This window comes from Conger conger, chromosome 16 (genome assembly GCF_963514075.1).
Source record: "Conger conger chromosome 16, fConCon1.1, whole genome shotgun sequence".
In the NCBI taxonomy this organism is placed as follows: Eukaryota; Metazoa; Chordata; class Actinopteri; order Anguilliformes; family Congridae; genus Conger; species Conger conger.
Window position 1 is genome coordinate 41,153,610 of NC_083775.1, and position 26,162 is coordinate 41,179,771.

A 26,162-nucleotide genomic window follows, 5' to 3' on the forward strand; every position below is an offset into this window, starting at 1 on the left:
TCTTCACTCCTTCTTGGTCTGCTGCCCTACCGGAATCCTGTTGAAATTTGAGTCTTTCTCAAACTGTGTTTACACTGCAGGCATTTAACAATGGGCTCTCCGTCTGCCTTTGAAAACATCTCGTTGGCTGTTCAGCCAGGAGGTAAGGGGAAATTAGTATCTTTTCTTACGGTGTGTGTTTCCTGTGAAGATAAATGGTGGGTGTGAGGCATTTCGGATGTGTAGTCCTGCTGCCGAGATTGCAGTGTACAGCCCAAGCAGCAAAGCCGGGTGACCTAAAGGCTCTGTTAACTTCTGATTGGGGAAAGAATGAAAGTATGTTTTAGTAGAGATGCAGGATTCTAAGCAAAAAGTAATACAACCAATAATGGCCGCTGTGTGTCCTACTATGCTAGTGCCTGTAAAGAAAGGATCTGTTTCCTCAAAGCGGCCGTGGAGTTGGGCTCCTCAGACCAGCACTGCAAAGAATCAGCAATAGGCTTTCCACATGTCAGTTTGTGTCTGTGAGTGGCTCATAAGAGGATTGATATGTGGTCTGATTTTCCAAAGCGGGGACAGGGAAGAGGCCTGTAAGCATTTCTAATTGTAGTATAGCGATGGTGTAGAATTGTATCACCTCTTTTGGGGCATGTAATGTGTCGGTAGCACTTGGGTAGTGTTTTTTATGGTCACAATGGTTGAAGTTCCTGGTAACTACAGACACTGCATCAGGATGGGCATTTTCATGCTGACTGTAGGGCGGCCTGTAGCATAGTGGTTAAGGTAAATGACTGGAACAGGCAAGGTTGGTGGCAAGGTTGGTGGTTTGAATCCCGGGGTAGCCAAAATAAGATCCGCACAGGCGTTGGGCCCTTGAGCAAGGCCCTTAACCCTGCATTGCTCCAGGGGTTGTCTCCTGCTTAGTCTAATCAACTGTACGTCACTCTGGATAAGTGCGTCTGCCAAATGCCAATAATGTAATGTAATGACTGATGGCATCAGATCATTCATGTCAAGTGTCTGCAGTGTCAGCACTGGGCTGAATGCAAACAGTGAAGGGAAAGCAGGAAATTCTCTGGGCACAGGTAAAATGGGCGGCACTTCATAACTAGGCATTCCAGTAGACCAAAACGTTGTAATTACCTCCACATTCCAACACCAAGACGTGTTGATTAGAAAGCAAAGAACCCCTCCCTGGGTTGTTCTTGTGATTGTCGATGATCTGTCTGTGTGATATATTGTAAATCCCTCCGGTTGCAATGGAGTGTCAGGAATGTTGCCGTTTAGCCCGGTTCTGGTGGGGAATGTTGCCGTTTAGCCCGGTTCTGGTGGGGAATGTTGCCGTTTAGCCCGGTTCTGGTTAAACTGTAAACGCAACAGTCCCTCATGTCCCGTTGTGTCTGAATCCGGCTGAAAAGCTTGTTGATTTTGATCGTTGTTAACAACTAACTAATGTAGCAAACCATTAGCAAACCATAGGATGAACTTAGAATTAGTTAACCATTAACAAATGCATTGTGCATGTACAAATACACTACCACAGCTGTACAGATGAACTTGTCAGTAGTAGTTAGTTAGCAACTACATGAGTTCATGCCAATTCATGGAGCCTTATTGTTACCTAAGAGTAGAGTTACCTAAGCATTTGTACTTTACTCAACATAGCACTGCCCCCGGCCCTTAGACGCAGTGTAATTCTCCGATGGCTATAGTGCCATAATAACCTAGTAAAGCAGAAGCATGTGGACACTGCTGTATGGGATTTTAGCCCCCCTGGGATTCAAACTGAGTTTTCACTCAAAGCCTCGCAGGTGCACGACAGCGACAACAGAAAAACAAGCCAGATATTCTCCTGAGACCCAGCAGAGAAGTTATTTACATTTCTTTGACACTAAACAAGCCTCTTGGTTGTATGGCAATAACACGTTGCAGTGAAAATATTGAAATATACAAAAATATGATTTATTTTGTTTTAATTGAATGTGGCTTGTAATAGCATATTAGGGTATTTGGTTCCTGAGGGCTGGGATGGCACTGTCGAGAGTACAGACTGAGGGCTGTTCTGTTTGGCGTTTGCACTGCGTTCCTGCGTCCATCTGGCTTTCCTCCTATAGTCCCAATCCATGGATGGATGGACTCATGTCTCCTATGGGGAATAAAATTAATTGCTGGGTCATCGGAGAATATTGGATATAGGGTTGACATTGGCTCAGGAGGTATGAGCAGTCATCTGGCAGTTGGAGGGTTGCCGGTTTGATACGGTTCGATGTGTCGAAGGGCCAATCCGATACGGTTAAATGTGTTGAAGTATCCTTGAGCAAGACACCTAACTCCTAAATGCTCCTGACAAGCTGGTTGGTGCCTTGCATGGCAGGCAATCGCTGTTGTGTGTGTGTGTGTGTGTGTGTGTGTGTGTGTGTGTGTGAAGGGGTGAATGAGAAGCATCAATTGTACAGCGCTTTGGATAAAGGCACTATATAAATGCCAACCATTTACCGTTTACCATATCCGCTCTGAGCGCCAGGGCGTACCCTGGGTGCTCTCTGGTCGTTCGGAAATTAACTGATTTCAGAGCGCTCTATGACGTTGAAAGCTCTTTGAAATCAGACCAGATTTTCAGAGTGTGTTTACGAACACACCCCAAGTATTAGAACAGAAGTGCTGGCACGAACACCCTCAAACAAGGTTTGTATATTCAGCAGAACGTATGTATTGACTACTACGTCTGGTTGTGAATTGGGCCACTGTTTATCTGCTTGTCTTTTTGGTGTGCTGATAATCGGCTCTTTCTTTTGTCAATTAGCTCTGGACCTGACGACTGACAACCAGAATGTGACCTACATTTCAGTTCAATCCATCACACAACCGAATAGTAAGACTGTATGCTTGCATGTGTATATACACTCACTGAGCACTTTACTAGGTATTTATTAACCTTCTTTTTCTTACTTATTGGTCTTCTTCTGCTGCAGCCTATCAACTAACAGGTTTGATGTTGTGTGTTCAGAGATGCTCTTTTGCATGCCACTGTTGTAATGTGTGGTGCTTCCTAACGCTTATAGCGCCTGTCTATGTCCATCACCCTGTGTGTCTGTCAGCCTAACGCATATAGCGCCAGTCTATGTCCATCACCGTGTGTCTGTCAGCCTAACGCATATAGCGCCAGTCTATGTCCATCACCGTGTGTCTGTCAGCCTAACGCATATAGCGCCAGTCTATGTCCATCACCGTGTGTCTGTCAGCCTAACGCATATAGCGCCTGTCTGTCCATCACCGTGTGTCTGTCAGCCTAACGCATATAGCGCCTGTCTATGTCCATCACCGTGTGTCTGTCAGCCTAACGCATATAGCGCCAGTCTATGTCCATCACCGTGTGTCTGTCAGCCTAACGCGTATAGCGCCAGTCTATGTCCATCACCGTGTGTCTGTCAGCCTAACGCATATAGCGCCTGTCTGTCCATCACCGTGTGTCTGTCAGCCTAACGCATATAGCGCCTGTCTATGTCCATCACCGTGTGTCTGTCAGCCTAACGCGTATAGCAAATAGGTTTAGCAACAGTAACGTCTGCTCTGCCTACACCTTCTTGGCGGCAAATATTTTAGAGGCAATGTATTTTACGCGAACATACACTGCCCTTGTGGAATTCACACAGATTTTTCACTTAAAGAAGTTTTATTTAGCCTCTCCTATATATATAGATGTGCAGTGCAGACCATAAGTATTTGAATGAAACAATGCATATGAGTTTAAAGTGTAGGCTGTCACCTTTAATTTGAGGACATGTACATCCATATCAAATATACCCCCAAAATTTTAGGGGACCAAAAGTAATTGGACAGTTGGCTTCTCAGCTGTTCATGTTCAGGTGTATTCAATTACTTCTTTAGTGCACGTATAAGGTTTTTAGTATCTAGGAGGCATTTTGATTGCCTTTGGAGTCTGTTATTGGTGTTGATCAGCATGAGGACCATAGTTGTGCCAATGAAAGTCAGAGAAGTTCAGCAGTTACGTTTCAATGAAGGCACGTGAGCCAGCATCTGTGGCAGCAGTACACACCCAAACCGTGTCGCACGGTCGGGACAGTGAGAGGGGGCTTTCCAGATATGGCAGCTTAGTGCAGAAAGACAAAACAGCCAACAAAAAAATATAAAATAAATACATTTAAAAAAAGAAAGAAGAATAAACAAAAACCATGACTTGGTCAGTTTTTATTTTCGTCTTTTTGTCTTCCACAATGTAATACCGTGCATCACATTATATTAAACTACAATACTTGAACAACAATTCCAGCACCTCTCGTGATACCAATGTAGGGCCTACGTACAGTATATCCCTTAATATGTAAGTAAATACATTTTATTTATATAGCACCTTTCACAGACAGAGTCACAAAGTGCTTCACAAGATCAAAAAAATACATAAAAGAACAGTCAATAAAACCAACAAATCACAAATAACAGGACATGAAATAAACGGAAATACAGTCACAAAAACGGCTAGACAAATGCCTGTCTGAAGAGATGAGACTTTAGCTGCTTTTTAAAATTTTCCACAGAGGCCACAGCTCTGAAGTCCGGTGGAAGAGTATTCCACAATTTAGCAGAATACGCCCCATCCTGAACTCTGTAGCAGACGATGTGTATACGCCCCATCCTGAACTCTGCAGCAGACGATGCGTATACGCCCCATCCTGAACTCTGTAGCAGATGACGCCTATACACCCCATCCTGAACTCTGTAGCAGACGACGCCTATACGCCCCATCCTGAACTCTGTAGCAGACGACGCGTATAAGCCCCATCCTGAACCCTGTAGCAGACGACGCGTATATGCCCCATCCTGAACGACGCAGTCTAATATGACTGGTAAAGCATCTGCTGTAGCTGCTTTCCTCACAGTCTTACTACTTAACTGACATTACTCTTATTTGTATTCAGTTAGCCTCCAGTGGATAATCTGCTCCAGCCTGCCTGCACAACAGAAACACAGGCAACCACAATATCAATTCATTGTCACATTTCAGCTCCCTGCCCAGGAGAATAAATACACGGGTAGAATCTCCTGAAAATATATGCAGTAATGTTAGTGCAGCGCAGCGTGACCCAACAATCACGGCCAGCCAGCTGATGTACAAATCTGAATTTAGTTAGTTTAGCTAGAACGCGGCAGCTAATTAATGTCACTGAAAGCTGGTAAGCCACTTGATTAGATGACGGTTAGCCAGCTCACCACTGTAGTAGCCAATCGTCTCCTTTTGTCCTCCTCCTTCTATTGGATCATAGAGCGTATGAGTTCAGTGTATTGGACACATGCTTTTCAGATACAACACAGGAATAAAAAACACCTATACCCAGAAGAGGCCCAAGCAAGTTTTAGAGAACAAATACAAGTACAAGAAATACAAGAAAGGTATTTGGAAGAAGTGAACACAGACAGAGGTGTCAGTGTATCATCAACTGAGCATGTTTGTTTAAGAATATTTTGGAATCTGTTAAATGCATATACCAAGTTGCCAAGGGTTTCACAATATGGGATAGGGATATTCTGTTGCACCATGACACCCCTACCACCATGTGTCACAGATGAGGGGGGTGCTCTAGTTATCGCTCTGATACAATCTTGCTCTGTCCACCTTTTTCTAGAACATACTCTTTTATTTTCTGTTGCAAATAACTAGTGGTTTGCATCTTGCAGAGTAGCCTCTGTAGATCTGTTTGCAAAGTCTTCTGTGGAGAGTAGTCACTGATACAGTTCTTATTTCTAAGGCAGATAATGGTTGCCTTGACTCTCACTGGCACAATTCTGGGCATCATGTTGACAAATAGCAATAACATACTTTAAATGGAACAGTTATTGAAAGTTTTCTGATAACTGCACAAAAGAAGTGATTGAATACACTTAAGTAATCAGAAACAGCTGAGAAGCCAAATGTCCAATTACTTGTGTTCCCAGAAAAAGTGACTATGTATGGAAATGCCAGCAATTCCGACACTGATCACCCGATATGGATGTACCTTAAAGGTGACAGTCTGCTCTTTCAGCTTCATTGATTTTAAATCCAATGTACTGGAGTAGAGCCAAAAGAACAGAAATTGTATTGCTGTCCAAATACTTAGACAGCACTGGATATACGTATATATGTATGTGAACATTTGTGTGTGTATATATGAGTATGTGTCTATGTATGTATGTATGTATGTATGTATATACACGTGTGTGTGTGTGTGTGTGTGTATGTACGCATGTGTGTGTGTGTGTGTGTGTAGTTCTGTATGGATTTGGTTGTGTGTACAGGTGTGTGTGTATGTATGTATGTACACGTGTGAGTGTAGTTTGGATGTGGTTGTGTGTGTGTGTGTGTGTGTGTAGTTCTGCATGGATGCGGTTGTGTGTGTGTGTAGTTCTGTATGGATGTGGTTGTGTGTGTGTGTGTGTGTAGTTCTGTATGGTTGTGTGTGTGTGTGTGTGTAGTTCTGTATGGATGTGGTTGTGTGTGTGTGTGTGTGTGTGTGTGTGTGTGTGTGTGTGTAGTTCTGTATGGATGCGGTTGTGTGTGTGTGTAGTTCTGTATGGATGTGGTTGTGTGTGTAGTTCTGTATGGATGTGGTTGTATGGATGTAGTTGTGTGTGTGTGTAGTTCTGTATGGATGTGGTTGTGTGTGTGTGTGTAGTTCTGTATGGATGTGATTGTGTGTGTGTGTGTAGTTCTGTATGGATGTGGTTGTGTGTGTGTGTGTGTGTGTGTAGTCCTGTGTGGATGTGGTTGTGTGTGTGTGTGTGTGTGTGTGTAGTTCTGTATGGATGTGGTTGTGTGTGTGTGTGTGTAGTTCTGTATGGATGTGGTTGTGTGTGTGTGTGTGTGTAGTTCTGTATGGATGTGGTTGTGTGTGTGTCTGTAGTTCTGAATGGATGTGGTTGTGTGTGTGTGCAGTTATGTATGGATGTGGTTGTGTGTGTGTGTGTGTGTGTGTGTGTAGTTCTGTGTGGATGTGGTTGTGTGTGTGTGTGTAGTTCTGTATGGATGTGGTTGTGTGTAGTTCTGTATGGATGTGGTTGTGTGTGTGTGTGTGTGTGTGTAGTTCTGCATGGATGTGGTTGTGTGTGTGTGTGAAGTTCTGTATGGATGTGGTTGTGTGTGTGTCTGTAGTTCTGAATGGATGTGGTTGTGTGTGTGTGTAGTTCTGTATGGATGTGGTTGTGTGTGTGTGTGTGTGTGCGTGTGTGTGTAGTTCTGTGTGGATGTGGTTGTGTGTGTGTGTGTGTAGTTCTGTATGGATGTGGTTGTGTGTAGTTCTGTATGGATGTGGTTGTGTGTGTGTGTGTGTGTAGTTCTGTATGGATGCGGTTGTGTGTGTGTGTAGTTCTGTATGGATGTGGTTGTGTGTGTGTGTGTGTGTGTAGTTCTGTATGGTTGTGTGTGTGTGTGTGTGTGTGTGTGTAGTTCTGAATGGATGTGGTTGTGTGTGTGTGTGTGTGTGTGTAGTTCTGTATGGATGCGGTTGTGTGTGTGTGTAGTTCTGTATGGATGTGGTTGTGTGTAGTTCTGTATGGATGCGGTTGTGTGTGTGTGTAGTTCTGTATGGATGTGGTTGTGTGTGTAGTTCTGTATGGATGTGGTTGTATGGATGTAGTTGTGTGTGTGTGTAGTTCTGTATGGATGTGGTTGTGTGTGTGTGTGTGTGTGTGTAGTTCTGTATGGATGTGATTGTGTGTGTGTGTGTAGTTCTGTATGGATGTGGTTGTGTGTGTGTGTGTGTGTGTAGTCCTGTGTGGATGTGGTTGTGTGTGTGTGTGTGTGTGTGTAGTTCTGTATGGATGTGGTTGTGTGTGTGTGTGTGTAGTTCTGTATGGATGTGGTTGTGTGTGTGTGTGTGTGTAGTTCTGTATGGATGTGGTTGTGTGTGTGTCTGTAGTTCTGAATGGATGTGGTTGTGTGTGTGTGCAGTTATGTATGGATGTGGTTGTGTGTGTGTGTGTGTGTGTGTGTGTAGTTCTGTGTGGATGTGGTTGTGTGTGTGTGTGTAGTTCTGTATGGATGTGGTTGTGTGTAGTTCTGTATGGATGTGGTTGTGTGTGTGTGTGTGTGTGTGTGTGTGTAGTTCTGTATGGATGTGGTTGTGTGTGTGTGTGTAGTTCTGTATGGATGTGGTTGTGTGTGTGTCTGTAGTTCTGAATGGATGTGGTTGTGTGTGTGTGTAGTTCTGTATGGATGTGGTTGTGTGTGTGTGTGTGTGTGCGTGTGTGTGTAGTTCTGTGTGGATGTGGTTGTGTGTGTGTGTGTGTAGTTCTGTATGGATGTGGTTGTGTGTAGTTCTGTATGGATGTGGTTGTGTGTGTGTGTGTGTGTAGTTCTGTATGGATGCGGTTGTGTGTGTGTGTAGTTCTGTATGGATGTGGTTGTGTGTGTGTGTGTGTGTGTAGTTCTGTATGGTTGTGTGTGTGTGTGTGTGTGTGTGTGTAGTTCTGAATGGATGTGGTTGTGTGTGTGTGTGTGTGTGTGTAGTTCTGTATGGATGCGGTTGTGTGTGTGTGTAGTTCTGTATGGATGTGGTTGTGTGTGTAGTTCTGTATGGATGTGGTTGTATGGATGTAGTTGTGTGTGTGTGTAGTTCTGTATGGATGTGGTTGTGTGTGTGTGTGTGTGTAGTACTGTATGGATGTGATTGTGTGTGTGTGTGTAGTTCTGTATGGATGTGGTTGTGTGTGTGTGTAGTTCTGTATGGATGTGGTTGTATGTGTGTGTGTGTAGTTCTGTATGGATGTGGTTGTGTGTGTGTGTGTAGTTCTGTATGGATGTGGATGTGTGTGTGTGTGTGTAGTCCTGTGTGGATGTGGTTGTGTGTGTGTGTGTGTGTGTAGTTCTGTATGGATGTGGTTGTGTGTGTGTGTGTGTAGTTCTGTATGGATGTGGTTGTGTGTGTGTGTGTAGTTCTGTATGGATGTGGTTGTGTGTGTGCCTGTGGTTCTGAATGGATGTGGTTGTGTGTGTGTGCAGTTATGTATGGATGTGGTTGTGTGTGTGTGTGTGTGTGTGTGTGTGTGTGTGTGTGTAGTTATGTGTGGATGTGGTTGTGTGTGTGTGTGTAGTTCTGTATGGATGTGGTTGTGTGTAGTTCTGTATGGATGTGGTTGTGTGTGTGTGTAGTTCTGTATGGATGTGGTTGTGTGTGTGTGTGTAGTTCTGTATGGATGTGGTTGTGTGTGTGTCTGTAGTTCTGAATGGATGTGGTTGTGTGTGTGTGTAGTTCTGTATGGATGTGGTTGTGTGTGTGTGTGTGTGTGTGTGTGTGTGTAGTTCTGTGTGGATGTGGTTGTGTGTGTGTGTGTGTAGTTCTGTATGGATGTGCTTGTGTGTAGTTCTGTATGGATGTGGTTGTGTGTGTGTGTGTGTGTGTAGTTCTGTATGGATGTGGTTGTGTGTGTGTGTGTAGTTCTGTATGGATGCGGTTGTGTGTGTGTGTGCGTGTAGTTCTGTATGAATGCGGTTGTGTGTGTGTGTAGTTCTGTATGGATGTGGTTGTGTGTGTGTGTGTGTGTGTGTGTGTGTAGTTCTGTGTGGATGTGGTTGTGTGTGTGTGTGTGTAGTTCTGTATGGATGCGGTTGTGTGTGTGTGTGAAGTTCTGTATGGATGTGGTTGTGTGTGTGTGTGTAGTTCTGTATGGATGCGGTTGTGTGTGTGTGTGTGTGTAGTTCTGTGTGGATGTGGTTGTGTGTGTGTAGTTCTGTATGGATGTGGTTGTGTGTGTGTGTGTAGTTCTGTATGGATGCGGTTGTGTGTGTGTGTGTGTAGTTCTGTATGGATGTGGTTGTGTGTGTGTGTGTGTAGTTCTGTATGGATGCAGTTGTGTGTGTGTGTGTGTGTAGTTCTGTATGCATGTGGTTGTGTGTGTGTAGTTCTGTATGGATGTGGTTGTGTGTGTGTAGTTCTGTATGGATGTGGTTGTGTGTGTGTGTGTGTAGTTCTGTATGGATGTGGTTGCGTGTGTGTAGTTCTGTATGGATGTGGTTGTGTGTGTGTGTGTGTGTGTGTGTGTGTCGTTCTGTATGGATGCGGTTGTGTGTGTGTGTGTGTAGTTCTGTGTGGATGTGGTTGTGTGTGTGTAGTTCTGTATGGATGCGGTTGTGTGTGTGTGTGTGTGTGTAGTTCTGTATAGATGTGGTTGTGTGTGTGTGTGTGTAGTTCTGTATGGATGCGGTTGTGTGTGTGTGTGTAGTTCTGTATGGATGCGGTTGTGTGTGTGTGTGTAGTTCTGTATGGATGTGGTTGTGTGTGTGTGTGTGTAGTTCTGTATGGATGCAGTTGTGTGTGTGTGTGTGTAGTTCTGTATGGATGTGGTTGTGTGTGTGTAGTTCTGTATGGATGTGGTTGTGTGTGTGTAGTTCTGTATGGATGTGGTTGTGTGTGTGTGTGTGTAGTTCTGTATGGATGCGGTTGCGTGTGTGTAGTTCTGTATGGATGCGGTTGTGTGTGTGTGTGTGTAGTTCTGTGTGGATGTGGTTGTGTGTGTGTAGTTCTGTATGGATGCGGTTGTGTGTGTGTGTGTGTGTGTGTAGTTCTGTATAGATGTGGTTGTGTGTGTGTGTGTGTAGTTCTGTATGGATGTGGTTGTGTGTGTGTGTAGTTCTGTATGGATGTGGTTGTGTGTGTGTAGTTCTGTATGGATGTGGTTGTGTGTGTGTGTGTAGTTCTGTATGGATGCGGTTGTGTGTGTGTGTGTGTAGTTCTGTATGGATGTGGTTGTGTGTGTGTGTGTGTAGTTCTGTATGGATGCAGTTGTGTGTGTGTGTGTGTGTAGTTCTGTATGCATGTGGTTGTGTGTGTGTAGTTCTGTATGGATGTGGTTGTGTGTGTGTAGTTCTGTATGGATGTGGTTGTGTGTGTGTGTGTGTAGTTCTGTATGGATGTGGTTGCGTGTGTGTAGTTCTGTATGGATGTGGTTGTGTGTGTGTGTGTGTGTGTGTGTGTGTGTCGTTCTGTATGGATGCGGTTGTGTGTGTGTGTGTGTAGTTCTGTGTGGATGTGGTTGTGTGTGTGTAGTTCTGTATGGATGCGGTTGTGTGTGTGTGTGTGTGTGTGTGTGTAGTTCTGTATAGATGTGGTTGTGTGTGTGTGTGTGTAGTTCTGTATGGATGCGGTTGTGTGTGTGTGTGTAGTTCTGTATGGATGCGGTTGTGTGTGTGTGTGTAGTTCTGTATGGATGTGGTTGTGTGTGTGTGTAGTTCTGTATGGATGCAGTTGTGTGTGTGTGTGTGTAGTTCTGTATGGATGTGGTTGTGTGTGTGTAGTTCTGTATGGATGTGGTTGTGTGTGTGTAGTTCTGTATGGATGTGGTTGTGTGTGTGTGTGTGTAGTTCTGTATGGATGCGGTTGCGTGTGTGTAGTTCTGTATGGATGCGGTTGTGTGTGTGTGTGTGTAGTTCTGTGTGGATGTGGTTGTGTGTGTGTAGTTCTGTATGGATGCGGTTGTGTGTGTGTGTGTGTGTGTGTGTGTGTAGTTCTGTATAGATGTGGTTGTGTGTGTGTGTGTGTAGTTCTGTATGGATGTGGTTGTGTGTGTGTGTAGTTCTGTATGGATGTGGTTGTGTGTGTGTGTGTGTGTGTGTGTAGTTCTGTATGGATGTGGTTGTGTGTGTGTGTGTGTGTGTGTGTGTGTGTGTGTGTGTGTAGTTCTGTATGGATGTGGTTGTGTGTGTGTGTGTGTGTGTGTGTGAAGTTTGTGTATGGATGTGGTTGTGTGTGTGTGTGTGTGTGTGTGTGCAGTTATGTATGGATGTGGTTGTGTGTGTGTGTGTGTAGTTCTGAATGGATGTGGTTGTGTGTGTGTGTGTGTATGTCTGTAGTTCTGTGTGGATGTGATTGTGTGTGTGTGTGTGTGTGTAGTTCTGTATAGATGTGGTTGTGTGTGTGTGTGTGTAGTTCTGTATGGATGTGGTTGTGTGTGTGTGTAGTTCTGTATGGATGTGGTTGTGTGTGTGTGTGTGTGTGTAGTTCTGTATGGATGTGGTTGTGTGTGTGTGTGTGTGTGTGTGTGTGTAGTTCTGTATGGATGTGGTTGTGTGTGTGTGTGTGTGAAGTTTGTGTATGGATGTGGTTGTGTGTGTATGTGTGTAGTTCTGAATGGATGTGGTTGTGTGTGTGTGTGTGTATGTCTGTAGTTCTGTGTGGATGTGATTGTGTGTGTGTGTGTGTGTGTAGTTCTGTATGGATGTGGTTGTGTGTGTGTGTGTGTGCAGTTCTGTATGGATGCGGTTGTGTGTGTGTGTGTAGTTCTGTGTGGATGTGGTTGTGTGTGTGTAGTTCTGTATGGATTCGGTTGTGTGTGTGTGTGTGTAGTTCTGTATTGATGTGGTTGTGTGTGTGTGTGTGTGTGTGCGTGTGTAGTTCTGTATGGATGCGGTTGTGTGTGTGTGTGTAGTTCTGTATGGATGTGGTTGTGTGTGTGTGTAGTTCTGTATGGATGTGGTTGTGTGTGTGTGTGTAGTTCTGTATGGATGTGGTTGTGTGTGTGTGTGTGTGTGTGTGTGTGTAGTTCTGTATGGATGTGGTTGTGTGTGTGTGTGTGTGTGAAGTTTGTGTATGGATGTGGTTGTGTGTGTGTGTGTGTGTGCAGTTATGTATGGATGTGGTTGTGTGTGTGTGTGTGTGTAGTTCTGAATGGATGTGGTTGTGTGTGTGTGTGTGTGTGTGTGTGTGTATGTCTGTAGTTCTGTGTGGATGTAATTGTGTGTGTGTGTGTGTGTAGTTCTGTATGGATGTGGTTGTGTGTGTGTGTGCAGTTCTGTATGGATGCGGTTGTGTGTGTGTGTGTAGTTCTGTATGGATGTGGTTGTGTGTGTGTGTAGTTCTGTATGGATGTGGTTGTGTGTGTGTGTAGTTCTGTGTGGATGTGGTTGTGTGTGTAGTTCTGTATGGATGCGGTTGTGTGTGTGTGTGTGTGTGTGTGTAGTTCTGTATAGATGTGGTTGTGTGTGTGTGTGTGTGTGTGTGTAGTTCTGTATGGATGTGGTTGTGTGTGTGTTTGTGTAGTTCTGTATGGATGTGGTTGTGTGTGTGTGTAGTTCAGTATGGATGTGGTTGTGTGTGTGTGTGTGTATAGTTCTGTATGGATGTGGTTGTGTGTGTGTGTGTGTATAGTTCTGAATGGATGTGGTTGGTGTGTGTGTGTGTGTAGTTCTGTATGGATGCGGTTGTGTGTGTGTGTGTGTGTAGTTCTGTGTGGATGTGGTTGTGTGTGTGTAGTTCTGTATGGATGCGGTTGTGTGTGTGTGTAGTTCTGTATGGATGCGGTTGTGTGTGTGTGTGTGTGTGTAGTTCTGTATGGATGTGGTTGTGTGAGTGTGTGTAGTTCTGTATGGATGCAGTTGTGTGTGTGTGTGTGTGTGTGTGTGTGTGTAGTTCTGTATGGATGTGGTTGTGTGTGTGTGTAGTTCTGTATGGATGTGGTTGTGTGTGTGTGTAGTTCAGTACGGATGTGGTTGTGTGTGTGTGTGTGTATAGTTCTGTATGGATGTGGTTGTGTGTGTGTGTGTGTATAGTTCTGAATGGATGTGGTTGGGTGTGTGTGTGTGTGTAGTTCTGAATGGATGCGGTTGTGTGTGTGTGTGTGTGTGTAGTTCTGTGTGGATGTGGTTGTGTGTGTGTAGTTCTGTATGGATGTGGTTGTGTGTGTGTGTAGTTCTGTATGGATGCGGTTGTGTGTGTGTGTGTGTGTAGTTCTGTATGGATGTGGTTGTGTGAGTGTGTGTAGTTCTGTATGGATGCAGTTGTGTGTGTGTGTGTGTGTGTAGTTCTGTATGGATGTGGTTGTGTGTGTGTAGTTCTGTATGGATGTGGTTGTGTGTGTGTGTGTGTGTGTCGTTCTGTATGGATGCGGTTGTGTGTGTGTGTGTGTGTGTGTAGTTCTGTGTGGATGTGGTTGTGTGTGTGTAGTTCTGTATGGATGTGGTTGTGTGTGTGTAGTTCTGTATGGATGTGGTTGTGTGTGTGTGTGTGTCGTTCTGTATGGATGCGGTTGTGTGTGTGTGTGTGTGTGTGTGTGTGTGTGTAGTTCTGTATAGATGTGGTTGTGTGTGTGTGTGTGTGTGTGTAGTTCTGTATGGATGTGGTTGTGTGTGTGTGTAGTTCTGTATGGATGTGGTTGTGTGTGTGTGTAGTTCTGTATGGATGTGGTTGTGTGTGTGTGTGTAGTTCTGTATGGATGTGGTTGTGTGTGTGTGTAGTTCTGTATGGATGTGGTTGTGTGTGTGTGTGTATAGTTCTGAATGGATGTGGTTGTGTGTGTGTGTGTGTGTGTGTGTGTAGTTCTGTATGGATGTGGTTGTGTGTGTGTGTGTAGTTCTGTATGGATGTGGTTGTGTGTGTAGTTCTGTATGGATGTGGTTGTGTGTGTGTGTGTGTAGTTCTGTATTGATGTGGTTGTGTGTGTAGTTCTGTATGGATGTGGTTGTGTGTGTAGTTCTGTATGGATGTGGTTGTGTGTGTGTGTGTAGTTCTGTATGGATGTGGTTGTGTGTGTGTGTGTGTGTGTAGTTCTGTATGGATGTGGTTGTGTGTGTATGTGTGTAGTTCTGTGTGGATGTGGTTGTGTGTGTGTAGTTCTGTATGGATGTGGTTGTGTGTGTGTGGTTGTGTGTGTAGTTCTGTATGGATGTGGTTGTGTGTGTGTGGTTGTGTGTATAGTTCTGTATGGATGCGGTTGTGTGTGTGTGTAGTTCTGTATGGATGTGGTTGTGTGTGTGGTTGTGTGTGTAGTTCTGTATGGATGCGGTTGTGTGTGTGTGTGTAGTTCTGTATGGATGTGGTTGTGTGTGTGTGTAGTTCTGCATGGATGTGGTTGTGTGTGTGTGTGTGTGTAGTTCTGTATGGATGTGGTTGTGTGTATGTGTGTGTGTGTGTGTGTGTGTGAAGTTCTGTATGGATGTGGTTGCGTGTGTGTGTAGTTCTGTATGGATGTGGTTGTGTGTGTGTGTGTGTGTAGTTCTGTATGGATGTGGTTGTGTGTGTGTGTGTAGTTCTGTATGGATGTGGTTGTGTGTGTATGTGTGTAGTTCTGTGTGGATGTGGTTGTGTGTGTGTGTAGTTCTGTATGGATGCGGTTGTGTGTGTGTGTAGTTCTGTATGAATGTGGTTGCGTGTGTGTGGTTGTGTGTGTGTGTAGTTCTGTATGGATGCGGTTGTGTGTGTGTGTGTGTAGTTCTGTATGGATGTGGTTGTGTGTGTGTGTGTGTGTGTAGTTCTGTATGGATGTGGGTGTGTGTGTGTGTGTGTAGGTCTGTATGGATGTGGTTGTGTGTGTGTGTGTGTGTGTAGTTCTGTATGGATGTGGTTGTGTGTACTCACCCTCCTGTCTCTGAAGGCACCAGGCTGGACTGGATCCTGTACACGGTGCCCACCTCCGCCTTCCTGCTGGGGCTCTCTCTCTTCTCCCTGGTCCTCATCAAACACAAGCAGAGAGGCGGTACGTAGTGCAGCATGCTTCTCACGCACCATCACAGCCAGTGGCAGGCTGCTGTTGCAGCAGTGTTGTGTCAGTGGTTGAATGTCGAGTCAGATTATACCCACAGCTCCTTCCTGCCCCGGTCACCCCCAGCTGCTCACCAGAGCCTGGGGCCTGGGTTTGGGGTTTGGGGTTGGGGTTTGGGGTTTGGGGCGGCCTGTAGCGTAGTGGTTAAGGTAAATGACTGGAACACCCAAAGTCGGTGGTTCTAATCCTGGAGTAGCCACAATAAGATCCGCACAGCCGTTGGGCCCTTGAGCAAGGCCCTTAACCCTGCATTGCTCCAGGGGAGGATTGTCTCCTGCTTAATCTAATCAACTGTACGTTGCTCTGGATAAGAGTGTCTGCCAAGTGCCAATAGTGGGGCCTAAGTACACTGATTCACAGATGAGTTTGAGTCCAGTGATTCACAGATGAGTTTGAGTCCAGTGATTCACAGATGAGTTTGAGTCCAGTGATTCACAGATGAGTTTGAGTCCAGTGATTCACATGAGTTTGAGTCCAGTGATTCACAGATGAGTTTGAGTCCAGTGATTCACAGATGAGTTTGAGTCCAGTGATTCACCAAAATATATTTTGTTGAAAAGCAGGCTATTTTGTGAGAAGAGTTTGAGTACTAAACAATGAATTAACCTTTCTTCCAAACTCCTTGCAGAGAGAATCATCCGTGAGAAGAGAATCAACAGAATGAAACTTGCACAATACAGGTATTACTTTGAGTGCTGTGTGAGTCTATCAGCCTACCATTCAACTGAGACCTACATATGTTTGTGTTTCCATTGCTCTTTCAGTTGAACAGAACTGCTACGTCATAGCATTTCATTACGCTTTGCTATTTGGCGACAAGCACCATGTGCTGTGATATTACTTATGATTGTTAGTTGAGTTTGTATAGTACTATCTGACCCTCATTTCTGATACAAAAATACAGAAATGATATCACTGAAAATGTAGTGCTAACATAACACTGGGTGCTTCAGTTGGGGTAGCCCTCTGACATTGGTCATGTATCTTACCTTAGATTTGAGTTTGGGTGACACATCCATCTTCTTTCAGGTTGAACCATTTCAGCACTGAGAGTGTTGCTAAAGATGGGGATGTCTGCAAGGGTAAAACCATGCACTACCACACTCAGCTATAGTGTGCACTACCACACTCAGTCATAGTGCACACTACCACACTCAATGATATTGTGCACTACCACACACAGCCATAGTGCACTACCACACTGAGCCATACTGCACTACCACATAGTGTGTCATAGTGAGCACTACCACACTCCGGCATAGTCTGCACAACCACACTCAGTCATAGTAAGCACTACCACACTGAGCCATAGTGCACTACCACACTGAGCCATAGTGCACTACCACACTCAGTCATAGTGAGCACTACCACACTGAGCCATAGTGCACTACCACACTGAGCCATAGTGCACTACCACACTCAGCCATAGTGCACTACCACACTCAGTCATAGTGAGCATTACCACACTCCGGCATAGTCTGCACAACCACACTCAGTCATAGTGCACACTACCACACTCAGCCATAGTGTGCACTACCACACTCAGTCATAGTGCACACTACCACACTCAGCCATAGTGTGCACTACCACACTCAGTCATAGTGCACACTACCACACTCAGCCATAGTGTGCACTACCACACACAGCCATAGTGCACTACCACACTCAGCCATAATGTGCACTACCACACACAGCCATAGTGCACTACCACACTCAGCCATAGTGTGCACTACCACACTCAGCCATAGTGTGCACTACCACACTCAGCGATAGTGTGCCCTACCACACTCAGCCATAGTGTACACTACCACACTCAGTCATAGTGCACACTACCACACTCAGCGATATTGTGCACTACCACACTGAGCCATAGTGCACTACCACACTGAGCCATAATGTGCACTACCACACACAGCCGTGTGAGTATGTGAGTGTGCGAGTGTGTGAGTATGTGAGTATGAGTATGGGAGTGTGTGAGTATGAGCGTGTGAGTATGTGAGTGTGAGTGTGTGAGTATAGGAGTATGGGAGTGTGTGACCAGTGTGTGAGTGTGTGAGTATGTGAGTATGAGTGTGAGTATGTGAGTGTGAGTGTGTGAGTATGGGAGTGTGTGAGTATGTGACCAGTGTGTGAGTGTGTGAGTATGTGAGTGTGTGAGTATGGGAGTGAGTGAGTATGTGACCAGTGTGTGAGTGTGTGAGTGTGTGAGTATGTGACCAGTGTGTGAGTATGTGAGTATGGGAGTGTGTGAGTATGTGAGTATGGGAGTGTGTGAGTGTGAGTATGTGAGTATGTGAGTGTGTGAGTGTGGGAGTTTGTGAGTATGGGAGTGTGTGAGTATGGGAGTGTGTGAGTGTGTGAGTATGTGAGTATGGGAGTGTGTGAGTATGTGAGTGTGTGAGTGTGAGTATGTGAGTATGTGAGTTTGTGAGTATGTGAGTGTGTGAGTATGGGAGTATGTGAGTATGGGAGTGTGTGAGTGTGTGAGTAGGTGAGTATGGGAGTGTGTGAGTATGTGAGTGTGAGTATGTGAGTTTGTGAGTATGTGAGTATGGGAGCGTGTGAGTATGAGTATGTGAGTGTGTGAGTATGTGAGTGTGTGAGTATGGGAGTGTGTGAGTGTGTGACCAGTGTTTGAGTGTGTGAGTATGGGAGTATGGGAGTGTGTATGTGAGTATGTGAGTGTGAGTGTGTGAGTATGGGAGTGTGTGAGTGTGTGAGTATGTGACCAGTGTGTGAGTGTGTGAGTATGGGAGTATGGGAGTGTGTATGTGAGTATGTGAGTGTGAGTATGTGAGTATGTGAGTTTGTGAGTATGTGAGTATGGGAGCGTGTGAGTATGTGAGTATGCGAGTGTGTGATTGTGTGAGTGTGTGAGTATGGGAGTGTGTGAGTGTGTGACCAGTGTTTGAGTGTGTGAGTATGGGAGTATGGGAGTGTGTATGTGAGTATGTGAGTGTGAGTGTGTGAGTATGGGAGTGTGTGAGTGTGTGAGTATGTGACCAGTGTGTGAGTGTGTGAGTATGGGAGTATGGGAGTGTGTATGTGAGTATGTGAGTGTGTGAGTATGGGAGTGTGTATGTGAGTATGTGAGTGTGTGAGTATGGGAGTGTGTGAGTGTGTGAGTATGTGAGCGTGAGTATGTGAGTATGGGAGTGTGTGAATATGGGAGTATGGGAGTATGTGACCAGTGTGGTTCCACTGCAGTGCAGGCTCTGGAGGCCCAGTCGTATGAGAATGTGGAAGCAGCTGTGTACTCCAACCAGACCAGGGTCACCTACTACATACCAGAGGCCAATGGAGATGGTTAGTTTGAACACAGCCCTCCTCAGTCTGACACACACACACACACACACACACACACACACACAGAAATGCAGCAATTCCAAATAGAAGGGAAAATACAAGAAATACACGACTGTCACAGCTGGGAGCATGTATGTATTAAATAATAATGTCTCTAATAATGTCATGAATGTCTCTCTCTCTCTCTCTCTCTCTCTCTCAGATACAGATTATGTCACCCCTGATGCAGACATATGTGAATCTGACGGAGGAAAAGGAGAGACCCTCCACCCCCCTCCTAACCAAACCGATACTGGTACAACCCACCGCCTCCACCCCCCTCTTAACCTAACCGATACTGGTACAACCCACCGCCTCCACCCCCCTCCTAACCTAACCGATACTGGTACAACCCACCGCCTCCACCCCCCTCCTAACCTAACCGATACTGGTACAACCCACTGCCTCCACCCCCCTCCTAACCAAACCGATACTGGTACAACCCACCGCCTCCACCCCCCTCCTAACCTAACCAATATTGGTACAACCCACTGCCCCCTCTCTCCTCATAACACGTCCTAAGGTAATACTGGTATGTTGTTTATACCTATAAAAACCTTTTTGTTTTTTGGTGAGCAGGACCAGAGCAACATAATTTTACAATCTGAGTTTACTCTGAAGAACCACTTCAGCTGCTACACCCTTTGCGAGAGCTGCATTGCATGTTCACTTTTTGCTTTCAAATATTGTTACCCTGTGAATGTATGGCAACATTTTCATTAACACCATCAAGATATAATTAAGCAGTGTGTGTGAAGGAAAATGTATAGGTATGTGCACGAAACGGGGTGACATAGGCCAAGGTAAGAGCAGTCGTCTCATTGGCTCAGAAGGTAAGAGCAGTCATCTCATTGGCTCAGGAGGTATGAACAGTTGTCTCATTGGCTCAGGAGGTAAGAGCAGTCGTCTCATTGGCTCAGGAGGCAAGAGCAATCGTCTCATTGGCTCAGGAGGTAAGAGCAGTCGTCTCATTGGCTCAGGAGGTAGGAGCAGTCGTCTCATTGGCTCAGGCGGTAAGAGCAGTCGTCTCATTGGCTCAGGAGGTAAGAGCAGTCGTCTGGCAGTCGGAGGGTTGCCGGTTCGATCCCGCCCTGGGTGTGTCGAAGTGTCCCTGAGCAAGAAACCTGACCCCAAAATGCTCCTGACAAGCTGGTTGGTGCTGGTGGTGTGTGTGTGTGTGTGTGTGTGTGTGTGTGTGTGTGTGTGTGTGTGTGTGTGTGTGTGTGTGTGTGTGTGTGTGTGTGTGTGGCGTATAGAGTATAGAGCTATAGAATCTATCCAGCAAGTGGTTAATGTTAGCTAGCCATTACCTTCAGCCTTTTTCATGGAAAAACTTGTATCCCCTATCCCAGTGGTTTCCAAACTCGATCTAGGGGACACTGCTGGGTTTTGTTCCCAGCAGTTGCAATCCCAGACTTTGAACAAGCTGTTACTTTTTCTTAATTAGCTGCTTTTCATGCTTATAGGGATTATTTACCCTCTTAAATCACATTATGTAAAAAATACCTCAGCATTTTAGCAAATTAACGAACTGAGCCGAGTCTTCTCCGTGAAAGTTTAGTTAGTCTGGCACTCCCCAAGCGCTGCAGTCTGCCCGATATAGCTACTTATCATGCCAGCATTTGCGTGAAGGCCGATATGCTTACCGAAAGTGAACAAAAAGTGTCCGAAAGGAGCCACCGCGCCGCAGAGAGCCACTGCGCCGGTGAACCGAAAGGAGCCAGTGAACGAGAGAGCTATGAGGTGGTGTTTAAGTGAAAGTACAGCACAGTTGAACCGTAAGACGTAACGTTAATGGCGTCAGCAGGCCGCAGGATATCACAGATAATATTTAACTCAATCATGCTGTCTTTTAATTTTCTATAATGTAGTCAGCTAGGCTATGCAATAAAAGTTATGAATGGTTTTGCAAAGACCACAATGTACGTGTAATTTTATTTCTTTTGGTAGCATATTGAAATGTAGCTAGCTATCTGTTGGCTGCAATAATATATTTCAGATATTGTCTTAATTGCATTAGTTAAATTTTAGCTAATGCTACATTATATACAATTTAATTGTATCCTGCGTAATTGTAATATGTCTTAACTTTGACATCAATGTCTCATAGCTCACGATTTCTTAAGAAACCTGAAATGAAGCGACGGAAGATAAAAACGTTTATTAATGCTATTCATAGCTGATGTATTTTAAGCTACTAAACAGATGGCTTTTGTGCAGTATCATCCATAGATAGCAAGTGACTCCGGACCGGACCTGTGCCGACTTTTTCTACCCGTTGTCAGGGCTTGTTTATTAATGCTTTCTCTCCCCCTCAGACGGAGAGTCCTACGAGAACATGGAGAGCGCGCTGTACGCCCAGCCTCGCAGACCTACAGACACAGTCGGGCAGGAAGGAGGTGATGCGAGTTTCTAACGCAGCTGGTCCGTTTGGAAGCGAAACCGAAACAAACCCTCATCCCGCACTCTCCCTTTCTCTCCCTCAGATTACATCGAACCTTACGGAGAACAAGAGGAGGGAGAGAAACATTGCAATCATCTAACAGACACGGGTGTGTGTATGTGTGTGTCTATGCATGTGTCGGGGTAATAATATAGCGACGACTCTTGCTCAGTGTGTGAATAACGGTCCTGTGTCACAGATGACGAGTCCTATGAGAATATGGACAGGTCAGCATACTCACAGCGGCATAACCACAGCGAGTCCTGCAGGTCAAACAGAGCAACTGCAGTCCAGGAGGAGGACGAGGAGGAGGAAGGTGAGAGAACACTGGGGAGGGGGAAACAAGCGCGTGTGGCTGCAGATTTTAGTTTGAGCCCAGCACAACTCATTCATTTAACTTCAGTCAAGACCTTCAGTCAAGACCTCGATAAGTAGAATCATGTTAAAGTGAAGGCAACATGCACCCAAAAGTAGACATGCTGTGTCTTGCTGATGAGCAGGACACACTCCCATAACAAGCAGTGAATCTCCTGGTTTATACTCAATGCAGAAGCAGAAGTGCTGAGAGGAAGCTGAACCTCATGGTGGTTTCAGAAAGGGCTTTGACTTCTCTGAAATGCACCACCTGTTTCAACATCACTCAGATTCATAACACTGAAATGTTTCTGTACTTTAAATGTCAAAGTGACTGAAAAGGTAAAACTGTGAATAGCTTCAAACTACTCTGTATGGTGTGTTCATGGTATGCATTAAGCATCAGCAACAGAGAAATCAACTGTATTGCAATATCGACTTATATCAGTCTAAACATTTCCATCGACTCCTACTTGGGGGTTAAATGGGTGGAATTCAATTTATTTCCAGCCTCTGATCTATTGGGTCCAGATCATTTATGATAATTATCAAGAAGGACCTGACCTAATAGGCAATTCATGTTTTAATGTCATTCCAAATCTCATATGTCATATATCTCCCATAGTTTCATGAGATTATGGAGTTTTTTCACAGATAGATTTGTAGCATGAGCTATGTGGTGGCATAGCGACAGTGCAACAAAACGAATATTATAATCAGTTGTTGCAAAATCATAAAAATAATATTAAGGCTACCTGGAGTGTGCTTAATGACATGATTAAAAATTGTAGTAAAAATTATTTTCCAACATAGTTTGTAGAAAGTGATAATTCAATTATTGAAAATATAGAGGAAATTGTTAATGAGTTTAATGATTATTTTGTTAATGTAGGCCATTTGGCAAAGGAAATTAATCTTCCGACAGATGAAGACAATAATTTCAACTTTACATTTGACAACAGTTAATTCAATGTTCCTCGGTGGAGTTTGTGAGAGTGATGTGTTAGGAGTGGTTAGAAAGTAAAAAAAAAAAAAAAATGCACTGATGGTAACTCTATTGATATGACACTTCTAAAAGAAGTAGTTACATTTAATTTTTTTTTACATTTTTGTCATTTGGCAGACGCTTTTAATCCAAAGTGACTTACAAGTGCATAGGTTCTTCCACAAGTTAAAGCATCACATCCATAACTAGTAAAATACACATGAAGTGTTCTAAACATACAGTCATCATAAGTGGAATTTTCTTTTTTCGGGGGGGGGGGGGGGGGGGGGGTTAGACAAGAGGGATAGGTATATCAGAAAGGGGGGCGGGGGAAATCAGGAGGTAGGACTAAGGTACAGTTTGAAAAGGTGTGTTTTTAGTCTGCGTCAAAATAGGGGGAGGGATTCTGCTGTCCTGACAGTGGTATGCAAGTCATTCCACCACTGAGGAACCAGAAGGGAAAACAGGCGTGAACGTGCAGCTCGACCGCCAGGTGCTCGTAGTGAGGGAACCATAAGGCGACCAGAGCTGGCAGACCGGAGTAGTCTAGCTGGGGAGTAGGGAGTGATTAAGGATTGTATGTAAGGTGGGGCAGTCCCCTTAGCAGCCTGAAATGCCAACACTAGGGCCTTGAATCGGATGCGTGCGGCAATAGGAAGCCAGTGGAGGCCAATAAGGAGTGGGGTGACATGAGCCGACCTGGGCTGAGTGGTGATCAGGCGGGCTGCAGCATTCAGAGTTGACTGTGTCCTTAAGCCATATACTTATATATGAAATACATCCTTTCAAATAGGTATTTTTCCTAATGAAATGAAAATTCTAAGGTGGTTCCAATTTATAAAAGTGGTGACAAACTACTACGACATACTGCATCAAATTATCGACCTGTGTCCTTGCTACCTCAAAATTCAAAAATATTTTTTGTTAATAGACTTGATAACTTTATTGTTTATATTCGTTATTATGTGACCATTAGTATGGGTTTAGGAGCAGTCGATCAACATCTTTAGTGGTGATGGATCTTGTAGAAAATATAGCTACATTAGTAGAAAAGAAACAATACACTGTAGGGGTATTTATTGAATTACGTAAAGCGTTTGACACAATCGATAATTCCTTATTTCTGCAGAAATTGGAATGTTATGGTATAAGAGGTGTCACACAGCACTGGTTAAGAAGTTATTTAAATGATAGGTTTCATTATGTAATACTGAATCACAACCTGTAGTGTTCCTCAAGGTTTGGTGTTGGGACCTAAGTTATTTATACTTTATTTAAATGATATTTTTAGAGTATCCAATATATTGAAATATGTTATTTTTGCTGATGATTTAAACTTATTTGGTTCAGGAGAGGACATGAAAGAGTTATTGAAAACAGTAGAAAGGGAATTGATAATGTTAAAAATTGATTTGATACTAATAAATTATCACAAAATGAAAATAAAACTAAATGTATGGTGTTCGGTGGTTTCAGGGTAAGTTGTGAAATAAAACTGAATTTAAATGGAGTACATGAAACAAAATTCTTAGGAGTGATAATAGATCATCAACTTTGTTGGAAGCCACATATAGAACATATCAAACTGAAATTATCTAAATCTATTGCAATTCTTTACAAAACCAGGGATCTGTTAAATAAGAAATGTCTGCATATATTACATAGTTCACTAATAATGCCATATATGTCACACTGTGTTGAGGTTTGGGGGAATGTTTATAAAACAAATATAGATCCTATAATCAAACTCTAGAAAAGAGCTATTCAAATCATCAATAAAGCTTGTTACTGTGAATCGACTAATCCATTATTTATAAGGTCCCACACCTTAACATGTTTAGACATTGTGTATTTAAAAACAGTGGAAATACTTTTCCGATTTTTCAGATCAAGAGAAGGAAATGATAATTTAAGAGGGTATCTTTAAAACTTGTAAAGTGAGAACCAATATAAAATGTGGATGTGTTTCAGTTTTGGGAGTCAAACTATGGAATGGTCTGAGAGATGAGTTTAAATAATATAGCTCTCTGTTGAGTTTCAAAAAAAGCCTTAAAATGTAAAATAATTAAGGATTACAATTTAGAGTAAATGTTTTTGTACTGGTGACATTCTGGGTTAATTTATGGATTGTTAGGATAGGCAGTAATAAGCCTTTGGCTTCAGCTTATTCCTTTTTCAGTCACTGATTGTGCAAACATTATTGCGTGAAATGGACTGCATGATGATGTTTTGTCTGTCATATATTCACAGAATTGGTTAAATTTGTTCCTTGTAAAGCGTAACTTTACAACTATTAATTAATGAATTCATTAATTCACTGTCACCTCACAACAAAAATGTCCCGGGTTTGAATCCTGACCAGGGCCTTTCTGTGTGGAGTGTGCATTTTGCCATTTTTTTCCATCTTCCAACTCCAATACAATTTACTTGTGGGTGGCATATTTTGGGAGGAGTTGAGGAGGGAGATCGCGTGACAAGGTGGTCAGACCACGCACAGACAATCCTGACATCGTTTTTATGTCCGACTTGAAATGTTATAGTTAGTGACATTACTTTCAATAGATATCATTTGGTGGATTTGTCTATGATAATTTATGGTGATTTCAACTACTTCCACCCCCCTTTACAGTCACATTAAGATTTCAGTTTATGCGTCCTGGCAGTGCACAAACCTCACAGACACAAAGCTGTAAAAACTCAACGGAGCAAAAGAGAAAAAAGGGACGGAAGCAGTGCGTTTAATGACCGGAAGAGATGTGTTGTGTTTGTTTTTTTTTAGATTCGTACGTGAAGATGGCAAGCATCACATAACCTGACCGGAGTGAGGGATGGAGTGGGAGAGGTGGAGAGAGAGGGAGGCAATGGAGCAGTATCAGAAGAGAAAGGAGAAGGATGTGAAGAGCGAATAAAATTAGAAACAGACTGAAGTGAAGGAAGTGTGAAAGACGGCGGTCAGAACGGAAATGATTAATAATGAATAACTGTTTTAGGTGAATTTTTATCAGGCTATTTTTATACTGTTTAGACTTTGTATACTATATTTCCATATAGTATTTGAGTGTACGATATTGCTTTCTTTTAGTTACCATGAGTTGGATATTAAAAGGATATACTTTTAACTATTTATTCGTCAATTTTAATTGTGATCATTACCAATGAAAGGTACAATAGGTCATTGCAGCAACAAACGCCCTCAAACCACAATCCTTCCCACAGTCTATGAATACAACGCGTAATATAAAGCGTTATTATACAGTTCAGTGTTCTTCATGTTTTGGAAAGCTGTGACAAACGCGACAGAGCCTGCCGTGTTCTATTAAGAAAATGTTTGCCGAACAGGTGACTTTGTGAAATGTTGACATTTAGTGTGCTACACAACACTATATTTTTGGTCTTTTTGAAGTTTTCACTTTAGCTAACCAACTATATTATGGTTATGTAACTAGCTGTCTATACAACTAAGATATGATAGTGTACCACAAACGAACTGTAACGTGCAGTTTGAGACAAATAAAGGTTTAGCTAAACACG

General features: G+C 43.7%; 1 protein-coding gene across 1 annotated transcript; it reads left to right on the top strand.

Annotated features, from left to right (window-relative positions):
• LOC133114219 (uncharacterized) lies at window positions 1-26,162 on the top strand. Its single transcript, XM_061223392.1, has 11 exons — window positions 1-142; window positions 2,783-2,851; window positions 15,337-15,438; window positions 16,133-16,184; window positions 16,534-16,586; window positions 18,712-18,810; window positions 19,013-19,105; window positions 21,168-21,248; window positions 21,336-21,401; window positions 21,492-21,608; window positions 25,411-26,162. Exons 1-11 carry the CDS (start codon window positions 91-93, stop codon window positions 25,440-25,442), a joined length of 816 nt encoding a protein of 271 aa, XP_061079376.1. The 5' UTR covers window positions 1-90; the 3' UTR covers window positions 25,443-26,162.